General features: G+C 43.6%; 1 protein-coding gene and 1 long non-coding RNA gene across 3 annotated transcripts; one reads left to right on the top strand and one right to left on the bottom strand.

Moving 5' to 3' along the window:
* Positions 1-1,753: 1,753 nt before the first annotated feature.
* On the bottom strand, positions 1,754-5,709 carry LOC118315829. Its single transcript, XR_004794954.2, has 2 exons — positions 5,548-5,709; positions 1,754-2,482 (listed from the first exon to the last, which is right to left on the bottom strand). It is a non-coding gene; the product is annotated as an uncharacterized LOC118315829 (long non-coding RNA).
* On the top strand, positions 4,561-14,763 carry LOC118315828 (transcription factor 12). 2 transcript variants are annotated; one of them, XM_035643421.2, is made up of 13 exons: positions 4,561-4,755; positions 7,205-7,304; positions 8,238-8,380; positions 8,479-8,602; positions 8,699-8,769; positions 9,159-9,255; positions 9,376-9,449; positions 10,249-10,425; positions 11,183-11,294; positions 11,418-11,565; positions 13,079-13,308; positions 13,412-13,586; positions 13,793-14,763. In XM_035643421.2, exons 1-12 carry the CDS (start codon positions 4,687-4,689, stop codon positions 13,552-13,554), a joined length of 1,488 nt encoding a protein of 495 aa, XP_035499314.1. In that variant the 5' UTR covers positions 4,561-4,686; the 3' UTR covers positions 13,555-13,586; positions 13,793-14,763. The 2 variants fall into 2 exon arrangements, with proteins under 2 accessions (XP_035499314.1, XP_035499315.1); XM_035643422.2 differs by lacking the exon at positions 4,561-4,755 and adding an exon at positions 5,796-5,916.
* The last annotated feature ends 757 nt before the right edge of the window (positions 14,764-15,520 follow it).

Here is a 15,520-nt window from a genome sequence, read left to right as displayed (position 1 = left end):
TTGTATTTTGGGAACAGTGTCGGAAATTGTAGAACATTTTCTTACATACTTGACAGACAAATGCTTTATGATTGGATGGACAACGTGTCTGATTCTTATTTGCTGGTGTGATTTGATGAAATAGATCTTTGCTTCAACAATAAGATATTCCTGACAATATCTCCCTCGTTCCGCACAACATATCACACACACATCCATCAAACCTTGTCCTTTGCTGGCTTGTTAACAACACCGGGGGTGTGGAGCAGTGACACTTCATCTGAATCTCAAAGAAAATGTTGTTTCCCTTGTTAGTCATTGTTTTCTCACTCTATTTTTGACCTTTGGTTGCTGGCTATTCTGGACTGATTTATTTCACTGTCAATCTCCTGTCACTTCTGATTTGGATGGGAAGGTCTCATCTCAACAGTCTTTGCCCTTGTTCATTCCTCCGGATGTTGAGATCTACACAACACTCCTCCTGAAGTGACTGCTGTTTCTGCGGCCGCGTCATACCACACTCTCCGCCTTGCAATACCTCCTCAATGCAGTCTGCATATATAGTTCTGACGCAGTGCATCGCTTTATTGTAACAAAATAATATTACCTTTGAGAGGGAACGTGTCACAGTGTGCGGTGCCGTACATTTTCAAACACAAGAAATTTGAAAGTCTTGTCATTCAATTTTAAAGACACGTTGAGATAAAGGGAAATGTGTAGGAGCCGGAGCACTCGGGGGGCTCAGACCTCCACCAAGGTGGAGCTGTCACCCTCGCAATGTTGAACATTCCTTTCAAAAAGGAACGAGGAAATTTTCATGCAAGTCCGTCCATAACTTTTTGATTTGTCTGCTCACAAACAGACAAACTGGACCAATGACATAAACTCCTTGGAGGAGGTAATGAGGATCATCCAGTCTGACCTGATAATGTTGTTGTTGTTGTTGTTGTTGTTGTTTCCAGATAAGGGACACTCATTAAAGAACATATTCTGAACCTTTTGCTGTACTGTAGTTCAAAATATATGTAGCACTTGATGGCACGACATTTATTGTCCTAAACATCACCTCTTTTGTTTCTTGTGGTGTTTTGATTTTGCGCCACGCTCCCTGAATATTGACCAGGTCACACACTTGAGACAGTGACCCAAAGTCACCCACCTTCTCCTCAGAGGTGCTGGTGAATGTGGGACAGCGAGGTCACTGTGGTGTAGAGGTCGGTGAGTCTGGCTCTCACGTGCGCCGTTTAGCCACAGCCGATTCAATCCTCTTACACCCCCGACCCCCACCCCCCTCTTCTTCTTCTTCCAGCACTCAGGCCAGACTATAAGATCAGCTCACTGTGCTCAGGTCTTATCCTGAAGTAGTAGATCCTCAGCACAGAGTCACGTCAGGAGGTATCAAACACCACGGCCAACCCGCTTACCTCTGGACACGAGGCCTTTTTTGCTTTTGAGATGCATTCACTGGCCTGATGTCAATACAATGTGTATGAAAAGTGATTTAGAAATCAAAAATTGCCAAACAATTTTGTACAGGATTGGTAAGCAACAGTGTAGGTCAGTTGGGTTTCTCCACGCCGGTCATAGTCTCACAAAGGTGATGTCATCATTTTTAACGTACATTACAAACCAAATTAGTTTTGATCTGTCTGATAAAACCAACATTGGTCATACAAGAAATCTGCTGCTCAAATTGATGGTCAAGTAATGAAAGCTCAAATGAATTTTCTGTTTTTAAATCGGTAAGTGAAAAGACAGAAAAAATAATTTTGCGTCTATTTTAAAAACCTAATTTTTTATTCACCTTTCCTTCCAAAACGCCAACAACGCTCTGTTGGTTTCAGCTGTTAAAATGTGAGGATTTGCCGCTTTTTTTTCTTGCTATATGATGGAGCCATGTGACACTGTAAGTGTTTTTGCAGTCAGAAAGTCATTTCAGTGATTTTAGCCCCTAAGTACTTCTATCAGATCCCAAAAAATAACACTGTACTTTTGTCTGCTTTGTCCTCTGGCCTGTCAGTGTATTTCCAGGGTGAAACCTGGGAGTCCCGGGCTTTGACGTCACTTGCACAACCTGACCCGGGCCAGGCTCTTGTTGTAGATTCTATGCAGCGTTGTTGCCTCCGTTTCCTTGGCATCCCGTGGAAGAGCGGATGGGAAATTCTGATGTCATCAACCTTGGCACAGCGGGACAGAGGAGCATGCAGACCCTCGGGGTGCCGCGATCGGTGCCCGTGTGTTTGTGCCCCGTAGATGGTGAAATAGATGGTGTGGTGCTGCCCGCCTGCGCTGCACCTGCGTCCCAGCATGCTGATTGATCAGTTTGGTCATGTGGAATGTCACCATCTGCTCCCCAGTCCCACTCACCCCTTCTTGTGTGAATGCCAATCACTGGCAGGAAGACAGTTATTTGAGCCATGTCAAATCAGGCGCATGACGATGAGGAATATGCCAGCAGCACTTTGAATGTGTGTTGAAGGTGCAGTATGCACAACGGCATACCCTGCAATAAAAGCACAACCATGAGTTCAGACTGCAGAGAGGTTTTGTTCTTACTGGCAACCATATCACTAGAGATTTTTTTTTAATCCTGAATGAACATAATATAATCAGATCTTGTGCACCCCCAAAATATTAAAATATATTCAGCCAAAATCGAATTTGATAACCAGGAGCTGCAATGACGGTACGATTGCGTGAATGTGATTTTATTTTAGTTTGCATATAAACATCCTGATTTTATTTTTAAAGCGTGACTCTGCACTCTGCTTCTGCTCCGTCCCCATCTCTCTTGGCCTCTTAATGGCAGTATCAGGGGGCCATCGGCGGCGACATTCTTCATTGTAGAGCGCCATAACCAATGACATTTCAACCATGGGAAAATAAAGATATGCAAATGCGAACTCATTAACATTTGCATTACCTGTTTGAATAATCGCACTCCTGACAAGACTGCAATTAACCAAGATTGATGCAAAGTTCAGGGTTAGGAGACTGTATATATTTGCTCTTGGATCATTTACCCAATACGTGTGTGTGTGTGTGTGTGTGTGTGTGTGTGTGTGTGTGTTATGCACACCTAGTGTCTCAATAGAAGAACAGATCTCTGTCAGTTGAAAAGGTCATTCAGTAGCTGCTGGTATTCTGAATTTTGTAAGCACCCAAATCTCGACTCTGAAAAAAATACATCTAAATATCTCTTCTTAAAAAAAAAAGGAATCATCCACCAATGATGAGGATGAAGAGACTGACCTCCTAACCCAGTTACCAGTAGCGTGGACATGCAGGATTAAGGAAGCTGCGTGGACTCACCTTCAGGTTGACTGAAACCTGTTGGCAGCAGTTTGTTTCTCTGCTTTCAGATCAGTCTATTTGTGTCACAGTCAACAGTAATCTCCGACTTATGGCCCTGCTTCTTAAATTAACCGTTTTACTAATCATTTGGTGAGGGTGTTTTCCTAACACCATCAGTCCTTTAAATACAAAACACCACAGTCAAAATCACTTGGTATCAACACGTGTCGACTATTTTTAAGCTGCATTGAAAGTCATACGCGGCCGTTGCAAACATCTTCTCAGAGACTTCAACCGAAATAGACGCGGATGCGGAGAGACTCGGAGTTGGTCGCAGCACACTGTAGCTTCAAAGTAAACACTTGGATTCTTGTGAGGTGTCTCTAGGACAACAGGCCTTTCCAGGACAGTGTGCCACACTGCATCTCACCAACTGCAGTGCCCCCCCCCCACCGTCTTCATGAAAGGTTTAGAGGATGGTGCACAATATTGCAAGACAACTTCTTGTGCCGTTTGCATAACCTCTATTCTGACCGACAGATTATTTCAAATTGAAAAGTTTAGGCTGTGCTCTCGTTTTCTGGAAAAGACTTTCTGAGGATCTGTGAGATGCTCATCTGCAAACAGTTCACTGTCGATTGCGGCACAGTGGATTTCACACCACAAACAGGAAGTTTGACCACTGTTCATTAGCAGCTCACCCAGACGGTCGAATGTATAAATAACCTTTGACCCAGCCGCTGGAGGAGCCTGCCACGCCGCACGTGCTGCCCACAAAATAAGTCTTTGGTTCTATTTGTAAATGTAGGTCAGACAGGCGTGGCGTGTCCCCCGTTTACTGGAAAACCTTTACCTGTTTAACAGCAGCTAATCTGCATGACATCACCACTGCCCACTGGTCCTGAGGAGGCACTTCTGAGCTCGCTTGCTTGAAGTCGCAGGACGAGGATGACGCCCGAACCACAAAATTCATAACACACATCAGGGAAGGCTTTGATTTTCTTTTTAAATCTGTGGACTATGGTCTCAGTCACTATAATTTTTTTGGCACAGACTTCTTAATTGTCAACCAATGTCAACACTCAACACTGCAGTCTAATTATACTTATTTGATGTACTGAATTGTCTCTAATTCAATAAAAAGGAAAAAAAGGATGCTCATGATATTCTGTGCCAAGCGCGTGGTACAATAAAAGCATCAACCCCTTGGTCACCCCTCTCTGCTGCCTGGAATGGTCCAGCCCTGATTTGCATAAGTTGTCTGCGGGTAGCTCTGTGACCAGCAGGGGTGGGTTAGGGGGATGGAGTGCATGTGGACTATACACTCATGAGTAGAGACGAGGACAGACGAGCTGCGTGTGGAACTGTATTGTATTGTGAGCCTGGAACCTTGCACTGAACCAGACCAGAGTTATGTACTGTGCTCATCCTGTCTCCGGCACAGGCAACAACTCATTCATGTATTGCTACAACATGAAACCTGTGAGTATAATTCTTAATATATATATATCTATATATAGATATATAGATATATATTTCTTGTATTCTCCAGAGGTTACATAACACAGTCAGTGTGTTTGGTGATGATGTTCTCTCAGATGTTGCGTTTGTTTGTTTGTTTGTTTGTTTGTTGACTTCCATGATTCATCACCAGTTTCCAGCAGCTTCATCTGTTTCTCAGTGGTTCAACAATGTGTCGTCTGACAGATGTCATACATTTTCTTTTTTTTTTCATTGGTAAGAAATTGAATATGCATGTGCAACCAGTGTAAAAGTTAGAAGTTCTATACTTTAACATTTTCTCACTTCAGTGAAGCACAGCATATTTACAGGGGTTATAAAGTGGTTTTATCTGACTGTGGTGTGTGTGTGTGTGTGTGTGTGTGTGTGTGTGTGTGTGTGTGTGTGTGAGAGAGAGAGATGTCTATAGTTTGTCTTGATGATTTGTCTGTATGTTATGAATCTTACTTTTGTTTAGACTTGAGTGCTTGTAACTTAATGGACTTAATGCACTAACTGTGAGAGTTTGTGTAACTGTTATAAGGTTGAAAATCTCATAGTTTAATTTTAGTTTTTATTATTATTTGTTAATGTAGTTCCCCAGGTAACTGCATTTCAACCAGCATTCGTCTCGGGAGAAAATGTTCTGACATTATTAATTGTAGTTATTCACAAATCACGCCACCCACGATAACCATTAACCAGGCACAGTGCCCACGATAATAACAATGATGTTTATCATTCAGTCGGCTCACACTGTACGTCCCCACTCACTTGTGGTTTTCTGTTGACGGAGTCGGTGTTAAAATGCACCGGTGAGACTCCTGCTTCCTGTTCGCTGAGCACCGTGCAGTCGAGCCTCGCAGCAGAAAACATCTTGACATGAAGCAGATTGCCTGCTATTTCTATTTGATTTAACCCTGCTACGTTGGAGCGGTCCCTCCACCACTGCAGCCATTATCAAAGGCAGCTTTGATCTCTGTGAGACTAACCATATCCAGACATCGTGGATCACAGAGGCAGAAAATTGGTTGCATGTGGCTGGAGTTGGCCGTGGTGGAGCAGAGCATAGGCCCTGCATAGCAAGTTGATGTTTCACTCATCCAACATCATAATGCTGTGTGCACTTACAATGGGGAAATGGTGCATTTGTTTTTCTTTTCTTTTGACAAGTTTATAAGTGGATTTAGGCTTAAACATAACTTCAAGGTCACGCGTTCAAAGTTATCATCTCAAGCAGATATGGTTTTATTGTGTTAGTTAGTTGTGGGCTCTTCTTCTTCTTTTTTTTTTGCTGAAGAAAAAAACAAAAAACAGTCCCTTATCATTTGTAATGCCATGATTGATGGTTCCTGAATCAATGCTAGGCCAAAAGAGGATGCCATGGCGACGGCCCCCTCTCCAGCGGGGGCCAGAGAGGGCGTGCTGGGGCGGGGGCGGGACCATTATTAACGGGTCGCCTGCTATGCTGATGGTAAGGAGGACAATTGGCTTTATCCTCCGCCATATGCTGCCCATGGCGGCTCAGACGGGCCCAGTGTCGGCAGGGGCTCCTCTGTTTGGCCTAGCCCACAATCACCATGGGACTCATGCCAGCCAGGGTCATGGCTGCGTGTGTGTGTGTGTGTGTGTGTGTGTGTGTGTGCTTAAGTACGTGTGTCTTTGTGCATGTGGGTGTGTGTGTGTGTGAGAGAGAGAGAGCCCGTGAGTGTGCTTGCACGAGCATACTCAAGAGAGTCTTTAATAGCCTGCTTTACAGAAGTTGTCGTCCGGGTAACTGACACCCCATTGATGCTGCGCAGGGAGGTTTATTTTCATTTCCTGGGGCACATCAAAGCGATGGAGGGAGGTGCAGGTGCAGCCCAGACCTCTCGGTGGGTTTGGGCGCGTGAGCATGTCTTGGTGTGCGTTTCGTGTGCATATGTGCAGCTCGGAGCCCGTTCGCTCACAAGTACAAGAAAAAGAAAACAAATAAGCTGGAGGTATCTTTAATTCAATTCGGTCCGTTCATTCATCTGTTTATTTTTGTTTCCTCCAGGAGAGAACATTGCGGTGAGACTCAGTTCGCTCTGTTTGGTTTTTCTTTTTCCGAGGGCAGAGCATGAGGAGGCCTGTAATTTAATTTTGTTCGGGAGGGAATTGTGTCCCAGTCTTCTGAAGCCAGCCGAACCTGATCACGATTAGGGCAGGGATTTCTCATGGTGAATGGTTCCTAAATCCGGATGAGGAGGTGCATGGATCTGCAGCTTATGGATTATCGCAATAGCTCTAAGTGTGCATCAGCTCTCTGCCCTGTTTCCATAATACTGTTGCTTCAGCCCGTGCTCATAGCACTCGTGCGTTTGTGTCAGTGAGATCAGTTTAAAAATAGCGGTTGACTCCGCATCAACTCCTGGTTCCAACGGTGTCTTAACTAAGTTCTTCTCTTCAGGTTTATGGGCAGTCTCCCAACAATGACGACATCAACCAGAACTTATCCTCGCATCCGTCCAACAAGGCCCACACCAATGTGTTCGCAAGCGCCTTCTTTGGTGAGCTCACTCAATTTCAAAAATTGATCCGTCAACAAATGTAGCAGAGCGACAATCTCTGTAATTAGATTATTTTTGCTTGGTTTAGTCTTCATCACCCCTTTTCAAATAGAATTATTCAGGGATGCCACATCAGGTTCGAGTTGAAGTCAAACAACCTTATCCTGAGAACACAACAGTGATTTCCAATCAAACAACTGTAAAATATTCCAAATGTGGGTTTTTGTCTCTTGGCCTTTTCATATTTCTTATCGATTTTCTTCTTCCTCCAGTCTTGTCATCCTAATCAACAAAGCCTGATTTCAGGACATAAGAGATAAATACCCATAAACCAGCCATACACTTTACACCACAATAAATCTAAATGAAACAACACTTGTGAGTGTCTAAGGTCACGCTAATGATCTCTCTGTGAGGCCTTGACAACATGCTTATAAGGCTTAATAAGCTGATGGCACTGCCTTGTCAACTATCTCTGTTCAGCATGCGAGCATTGCCACTAATTACAAAGTACAGCAGAGGCTGATGGGAATGTTTTGACCTGATGATGGAATAACATCAAGTTATTACAAGTATCCAATAGCTATTGAGATATATTGTTTCAGAATTGGTGGTAAAATTACCATTCAAGCAATATTGTAAAAACTAGACTTGTGAGAAAATGAATCAGCATTTACATCCTTTATTGGTCATATGACTCTCAGGGAGAATAAACGCACGTTATGTCAGTATATTAATTCACAATGTCCACCGTTGATGCAGCTGATAGAGTGTGGATAAGATTTTAAAGGAAGAAGTGGTAAATATTATTGATTTGATTCAACAAGTGGAACTTAGTGATGGGACTTGTTTCCATAGAGGAGCTTCATGGCTGCACTGGCTGCTTGAGATGCTGTCCCAGTGCAGGCTATAACATATCGTTATGCATTTTAGAGGGGGCGAGCAATTCGCCCGACATCTGGAATGCAGTAAACGGGCTGAACCAGCAGGGCTATGAAGGTGCACTGGGAGCAGCCACAACCCACCAAACACAGCCGGGGAGCTACAGCAGCCTGCAACCACCACACAGTCACCTGGTGAGATTCACATCTCGCACCTTGGATGTTGACAACACAGCACTTCTTTTCCCCCCGTCCCCTGTGTATTTAACTGTGGGGTTTTGCTTGTGGTTCAGGAATACTCCTCACATTCGGTGATGGCCGCTGATATGAACCGCGGCCTCCCACCCATGTCCACGTTTCACCGCAACAACGCGGCCCCACGCACGCCGTCGGTCAACACCTCAGAGAATTCAACAGGTGAGGAAATTGAGAACATATTCCTTCGCCGCTCTTCCCCCTCTTCCTTTCTTTATTATTAGATTTTATGATGACTGTTGTTTCCCCCCCCACCAGTCACAGGCAGTCAGGGAAACGTGTCAGGAGGGTCACAGACAGGCGCTACCTTGGGCAAAGCTCTGGCCTCTGTAAGTATGAGCCGCCTCCGTCCCATTAGACCAACACATCTACGGCTTGTTATGTTCAAAGAGTCAGACCAGCACATAAAACCCAGCCCTGAGCGTCCCAGTGGTATAATGCAAAAGGGATATAGTTGTTCCTCCCTGCCAGAAACAGACGAGTGCATGTTAACGAAGGGCTACTTTTGTGCTGCTGGACCTTTTATTGGCTGGTGACTAGTAAAATGACCAGAATTGATGAGTTTGGCTCAGGTTACGATCCTGCTCCAAAGGCTGTGGCAGCAGCTGTAAAACCTCGCGCAGAAATGACAAGTTGTGCTTTTAAAATGACAAATGCCCTGATCCCGCCCCTCCCCCTCCTGCTCTCTCTCTCTCTCTCTCTCTCTGTCTGCGGCCAGATTTATTCCCCTGATCACACCAGCAGCAGCTTCGCCTCCAGCTCGTCCACACCAGCGAGGACCCCGTCCCCTCTGCCCAGCACAGCTGAACCTGCAGGTAGAGTGGAGTAACGGATGCGGGCGTAGGCGCCGCTCACAGTGAAATATGATTTATTTTTATTTTTGGGTATCTCAGCCTCTTCATGTTCTATTTTTGCTTGTTTTTTCTCCCTTCCAGGTTCTAACATGTGGCCCCGGAGTTCAGTTCAGGCCCCAGTCTCACCACATTATGAGTCTTCACTTATATCAATGGTAAAGACCGAATTTCAAATGTCAGGACAATCCAACCAATACATTCCTTCAAAGTATATATGAAATAAATATATACAATAGGAATGTGTGAAAATACCAATATAAACAATTGAATTCTTATATTCAATTTGTGCTTATTATACTAGTTCAATACTTTGAATCAATGACTGCAAATGAGGGGAAATTAAAATAAAACATTTTGCAAATATTGTTTGGACTACATTACATGTGTGAACAGAATTTTACTGATAGAGACATAAAAGGAATATTTCGCCATTTAAAAAATAGGCTTACTTGCTTTCTTACAGAGAGCAGACCCCTCCTATTTCCATCCAGCAAATATATATTTACCATTATCCTATCAATTAGATACTAATTACGATTATATTTACAATTTGCTCAGCTTATCATAGGCCGTACACAAGGTATAACGTCTCATCTGACTCTGGCCAAAAGTACCAAAATCCATCCGTCGGCACCCGTAAAGCTCAGTAATTGACTTGGTATGTGTTACTTTGAGGTTTTACAGCGGTTTATGTGGGCTGGGCGCGTTGCCTGGCAGCTAAAATTTCCAGCTAATTAAGGTTTCAATCATTTAAGTAAAACATGATGACCATAAACATACATGGCTATTCTTGTAAGCACAAAAATCCTGCTCTTTTTAAGTTAACTGTAGAGCTACAAATCAAACAAAAGGCCCTGTCTCTATTGAACTGAGGGGATGTTAAAGACTTTGCCCTAATTGCCAAACGCCCCCCAAAAAGTGCAGTTTGAACCTTTTGTCTCCTGGGGTTTGCAGTCTCAGGTGGAGGACCGTCTGGACAGACTCGACGAGGTGATCCACGTCCTGAGGAACCACGCCGTCGGCCCCACACCCGGTCTGCCCCCCGACATCCACGGCCTGCTGAACCAGACCCACCACAGCCATCCGGGCTCTGCCAACACTCTGCAGCTCTCCTGTCACACTCCGGCCATGGTGAGCAACTATTTCTTTGAAGTATTTAAGGAAGGACCGGGCCGCGTGAATGGAATTCCTTGTTATGTGTGTGTCCAGTGTGGGCGTATGCTGGTATTCAGTTTCAGGAATTTTCCACCCTCTGCATCTTTTCCTCATGTAAAGGTTGTGGTCCTTTAAATAGGAAACTGGGCACAATGGGATAGCGCTGTGATGCGTCGCCCTTGTATGGAGCGTGTACACTGTAATTCCATGTGGTGTGCCGGCATCGCCCAGTCCCGATATTGCGTGTTTCCCTTTCAGCAGACCAGGGGGGTGCAGGGGTAAGGGGTTTTTAGTCTAATCCTTTGGGGGAGGGGGATATTAAAGTCTCTGACTTTCATTTTTTTTCTCCAAATGATGTGTCCAGGTTTAGGAGTGAATCATTCGTGAAAAGAATTAGGCGTATGTTTAGGGCGTACATGTAGTAGTTTTAAGGGAAAGATTAAGATGGTCTGAGATTAATTTAATTCTGCAGGGCGAGAGATCTACTCGTCTACTTGCGTCGGAATTGAGAGGGCAGATGTTGGTTTTGTGACTTGTTTGTCGTCGGTTGGATCTGAGAGCTGTGCACTCTGTGTGACTGAGCCCGGGCTCGCTGTCGCAGAAAGATTTACGGAGCCGCAGCATCGTTCACGCTCAACATTTAGAGTGTTTTAATTTGCACAACGCTCAGCCAAAGACTTGCGAACACACACGTACTGCCCTTATCTCACCCGGTTCATTGTGTTTCATAAAGGTTGAAGCTGTCAGCATGAACAGCAACAACTCAGCCTTCCAGAGCCGCGCACAAAATGGCCACCCATACCCAGCCAGGCAGAGGGCCACACTTCAGCCCATGCAGGGTGGAGGTAGAGTCGAGTTCCTTCTCTCATCTAACCACTGCTGCGTTCCCGTATCATTAGCCGCACTTTTCAACCTTTTAACTATAAGGACATTCCACAGTGTTTGTTAATTTGTGTGATACCCCACAGGAGGTGTGGGAATCCATGGTAATCTGGGGCTGAAGATGGAAAGTGGCGACAGGGAAGAGATGATGCACACCGGTCACAGCTCAGACAGCCAGAGATCAGACGAGGAGAGCGAACACAAAACACATGGAGAAAACAGCAGCAGGAACAGGTAAACACTCACAAACACTCAGAAAACTATACTGCATGGGGAGAAACCTGGTGGAAACTGTCATTTCTGTCAGAGTAAGGAAGCAAAATCAACAAACAGAATTATGCACGATTGCACCTAATGAGATCACACATTCACAATCAAAGTCTCTCACTCGAAGGCCGAGCGTTGGGGCCTTCTTGCCGTTCAGTTCCCCTCATTTGCTGTCAGACCCCCCTCTGTGGGGGGCAGCTGTGTCCACGCCAGTCTATTTGGCTCTGCCTCATATTTCTTCTTCATGTCGCTTGAAGTTGCAGTAAATTAAATGATGAATGGAAAAAAAAAGAGGGATAAGAGCAGCTGCGGGGACATACAGTTACAGTTAACGGTAGAGACGTCATGGTAGAGGCCGCTTTACAGCAGACTACATCTACCAGTGTACTCAGGCAAAGTCAAGAGTTTGCATTTTTCACAGCCACTAACAATTATTTCTTAAAATAGATGATAATTGGTAAAAAAAAAAAAAAAAAAAGGCCTGTTATAAATTCCCGAGGTCAAGATGGTGTCAAAAAAAAGGATTGTTTTTTTCCAAGCAACAATCAAAAACCTTAAGACATTCAAATTTCACAGATATAAAAAAAAAGCAGAATCTGATTCAGAAACTGAAGAAGGAACCAGGCAATGTTTGGCTGTTGCTTGATGAACTGATTCAGCTATTAATCAGGATATTTAGTTAATCCTTTTTCTGTCGATTGATTAATCAACACTTTGTTTCAGGTCTATTTGTGATATCAGACGTGATTATTGTCGATGGCGTAAGGCCTTTTAGATTCATTGACATGGTTTTTATATTAAATGGTCCAATAAAAGTCGGATATAGAAAGTTGGTCTGATTTAAACCCGGGCTGTAAACTTTTTGTCTTAGATTGACTGAATGTCCAGATGTCTCAAGTCTCGGAGGTCACTTCAGGACAAACCTCCTCATGACATCAGCACTGATGTCTTGAGTGCATGCTTTCTTTTTATTTAGATCTATAATCTAGTTGAGGGATATCAATGTTGGCATATGTGAAGGACCTCCAGCAACATCTCCTTTTATTTAACATGGTTTGTTTCGGGTTTTTCTATATTCAAACCAAATGATATAATAATGGAATAATTGTTCAAATATGACACAAAGCGCATCTTCTGACTAAGGGTGAACTTATTTTCTGAGAAAAATGTTTTGAAAAGAAATTCTCTCACGGATTGATTATGGATTTATAAATGTGCCCCTGATTACATGAGGCTGTTGTCAATGTTCTTTGTAAACCACTTTCTTCAGAACAAATGAGAGCAGCTGATCTCAGGAAAAACTGACATGGTTTCAGCTTAGTGACCAGCAGAGGGCAGAGAAATCCACAGAGTAACTGAACACAGGCCTCTTCAGCCCACTGAAGCTTTTGTATCCATTTTGGCTTGAACATCAATTTAAAAACCGATGTTCACGAGCGTTCTGCTCATTTTTTTCTCTTACCTTGCTCCGCTGTCGTAGTATTCATGAGGATGAGGACCTGAGCCCGGAGCAGAAGGCCGAACGTGAGCGTGAGAGGAGGATGGCCAACAACGCGCGTGAACGCCTGCGCGTGCGGGACATCAACGAGGCCTTCAAGGAGCTGGGCCACATGTGTCAGCTGCACCTGAAGAGCGAGAAGCCGCAGACCAAGCTGCTGGTGCTGCACCAGGCTGTGGCAGTGATCCTCAGTCTGGAACAACAAGTCAGAGGTCAGCGCATCGCTGCTGCTGCTGCAGCGGGAGAGAAATAAAAATGGAGAAATACTGAGAGAAAAGTACAAAGTTGAGCCCTGCTGTTTGTCGAATCCCACAGAGAGGAACCTGAACCCGAAGGCGGCGTGCCTGCGGAGGAGAGAGGAGGAGAAGGCCTCCACAGTCATGACCGATCCACAGTCCATGCATCTCGCTTTTCATCCCAGTCTGACTGACCCGGCAAACCCCATGGGCCATCTCTGAACATCTGATCATGACCACATCACCACCAACAAGTATTTAACATGAATTCATACAGTTTGATGTCAGTGGTGATTTTCTTCTTGTATGATATATAAATATATCATCATATATAAATATGTCATCATTTGTATTTATCTACTTTAACAGATATTCAATGGTAAAATTTAGACATTCATTCATTATATTCATAAAAAAAGTCTGTCGTTACCTTTTGTCTCACTGTGTCTTTGATTTTCAGACGTTGACTGAAGAGCGTCTCGGGAGTTCGGAGCGGAGCGGAGCGGTCGACCTCTCTGATTGTAAAGTGTGACGCAGTTGAACAATCATCTCCTCACTTCCACGAAACCAACTCCCAACTTTGTGCCTAAACTTTACTCGTAACAGACAAATGCATTGTACGCTGCAGATGTTTTGTACATATTTTGTATATTTATTGATGACCTTTATGTTTGATTCCATCTGAATGGATGAGACCCGGGCGCGGCGAGGTGTCATCTGCAGTATTTTCAGTTTGGCAGCGCCAGATATATCTCTGTCTGACTTTTACAGTGCATCACTATTTACCACGTACACTCGTGATCTCCACCGAGCTCAGAGGACTGACCTGACCACACATTTGTGCGTTCAGACGACAGATTGCATTTTGTCCTGTGGTTTGTGTGTGTGAGTGTGTGAGTATCGCAGGAGTTTGACCATTCTGTGAATGAACAGATCTCCGGGAATGTTCTTAAATGTGTGGGCGTCATCTGTTACTTGTATATTTGTTATAAATTTGTGTTTTAGCACTGTGGACGAGGTTACACTTGCTGAAACTTCTTCTGAGTGTGATCATGTAGTTAAAGCTCTTTGCATGTTTTGAGTTTTTAAATAGAACATTTTTGTTTTTTCTAAGTTATGTAAGTTATCTTTTATACAGATATTGTGAATATATTAATGTCTCTATTTGCTTTTTTCCATTATGATTTTACACTGATCGCTTTTTGTGCAGTTTCATTAGATGTAGCCACATTTCATGCTCTGAGCAATACAGTATTACAGAATATTTGATGTCTTGTTTGCTTATCACACTGTTGAACAGATAATGAATAATAATCAAGCATAATCTGAAATACTCCTATCATAACATGTTCTGTGTGTACAGTTTGAAGTAGCCTACAGGCATGTGTCAAATGATAATTTAGCAATAAATGTCTTCTTTTTTTTCCAAAAGAGTTTGAGTCTCTGGGATTTATAATAAATTGTTGAAGATAATCGCACAAACACACGTGTAGCTGCAACTATCAATAAGATCGAACATCCCCTCAATTATGTGTGTTTTCAGATGAATGTCTGACAAGTAACATTTCATTTTAAAACAAGAGAGTGATCCACCTCACAATGGTGAAGAATCCTTCAAAAGATTCCAGCTCCAGATCTGGATCTCTTGTCAGATTTAATCATCTGTTACCATGGCTTCTCAACTTTTTAAGTGATCCTGCTAACAAATACACAAACCAATACCAATAACATTACCAATCACAAAACACAAAATGTCACAATGAAGCCGGTTCTACATGTTGTCGAGCCATGACAGACGGCGCAAAATAGGAAACTGAATCAATTAGTCATATCAGTAATTGTCGTCTGTGACTCTTCAGAAAACCCTTTGGTCCATTTTTAGCAGGACTTCAACTCAGAGATCTAATTTCAATAAAAGCCTGTGAAAAACACAGATGTGTCCTGGTACAAGGAGCAGCATAGAACCCCTGACCGCTGATATGAGTTAAAGGATTGTTGTTGGCCTGTGGTTGAAAACTCCTCCGCTCCACAGTGTGTCTGCTCACTCTCAACTTAACTCAGATGTTTCAATCTTCACCGAGCAGAAAGAGCAATGTGCAGAGTGTGGCCTGTAGGTGTGAGTGTGTTCACAAGAGAGCACGACCGTCACATCACAAGGAGTTTGGAGGCAAGTGTGATGATGTTCACA

This window comes from Scophthalmus maximus, chromosome 7 (genome assembly GCF_022379125.1).
Source record: "Scophthalmus maximus strain ysfricsl-2021 chromosome 7, ASM2237912v1, whole genome shotgun sequence".
Classification (NCBI taxonomy): domain Eukaryota; kingdom Metazoa; phylum Chordata; class Actinopteri; order Pleuronectiformes; family Scophthalmidae; genus Scophthalmus; species Scophthalmus maximus.
The sequence above is the reverse complement of the archived record's forward strand: the minus strand, read 5'-3'. Positions and strand labels throughout refer to the sequence as shown.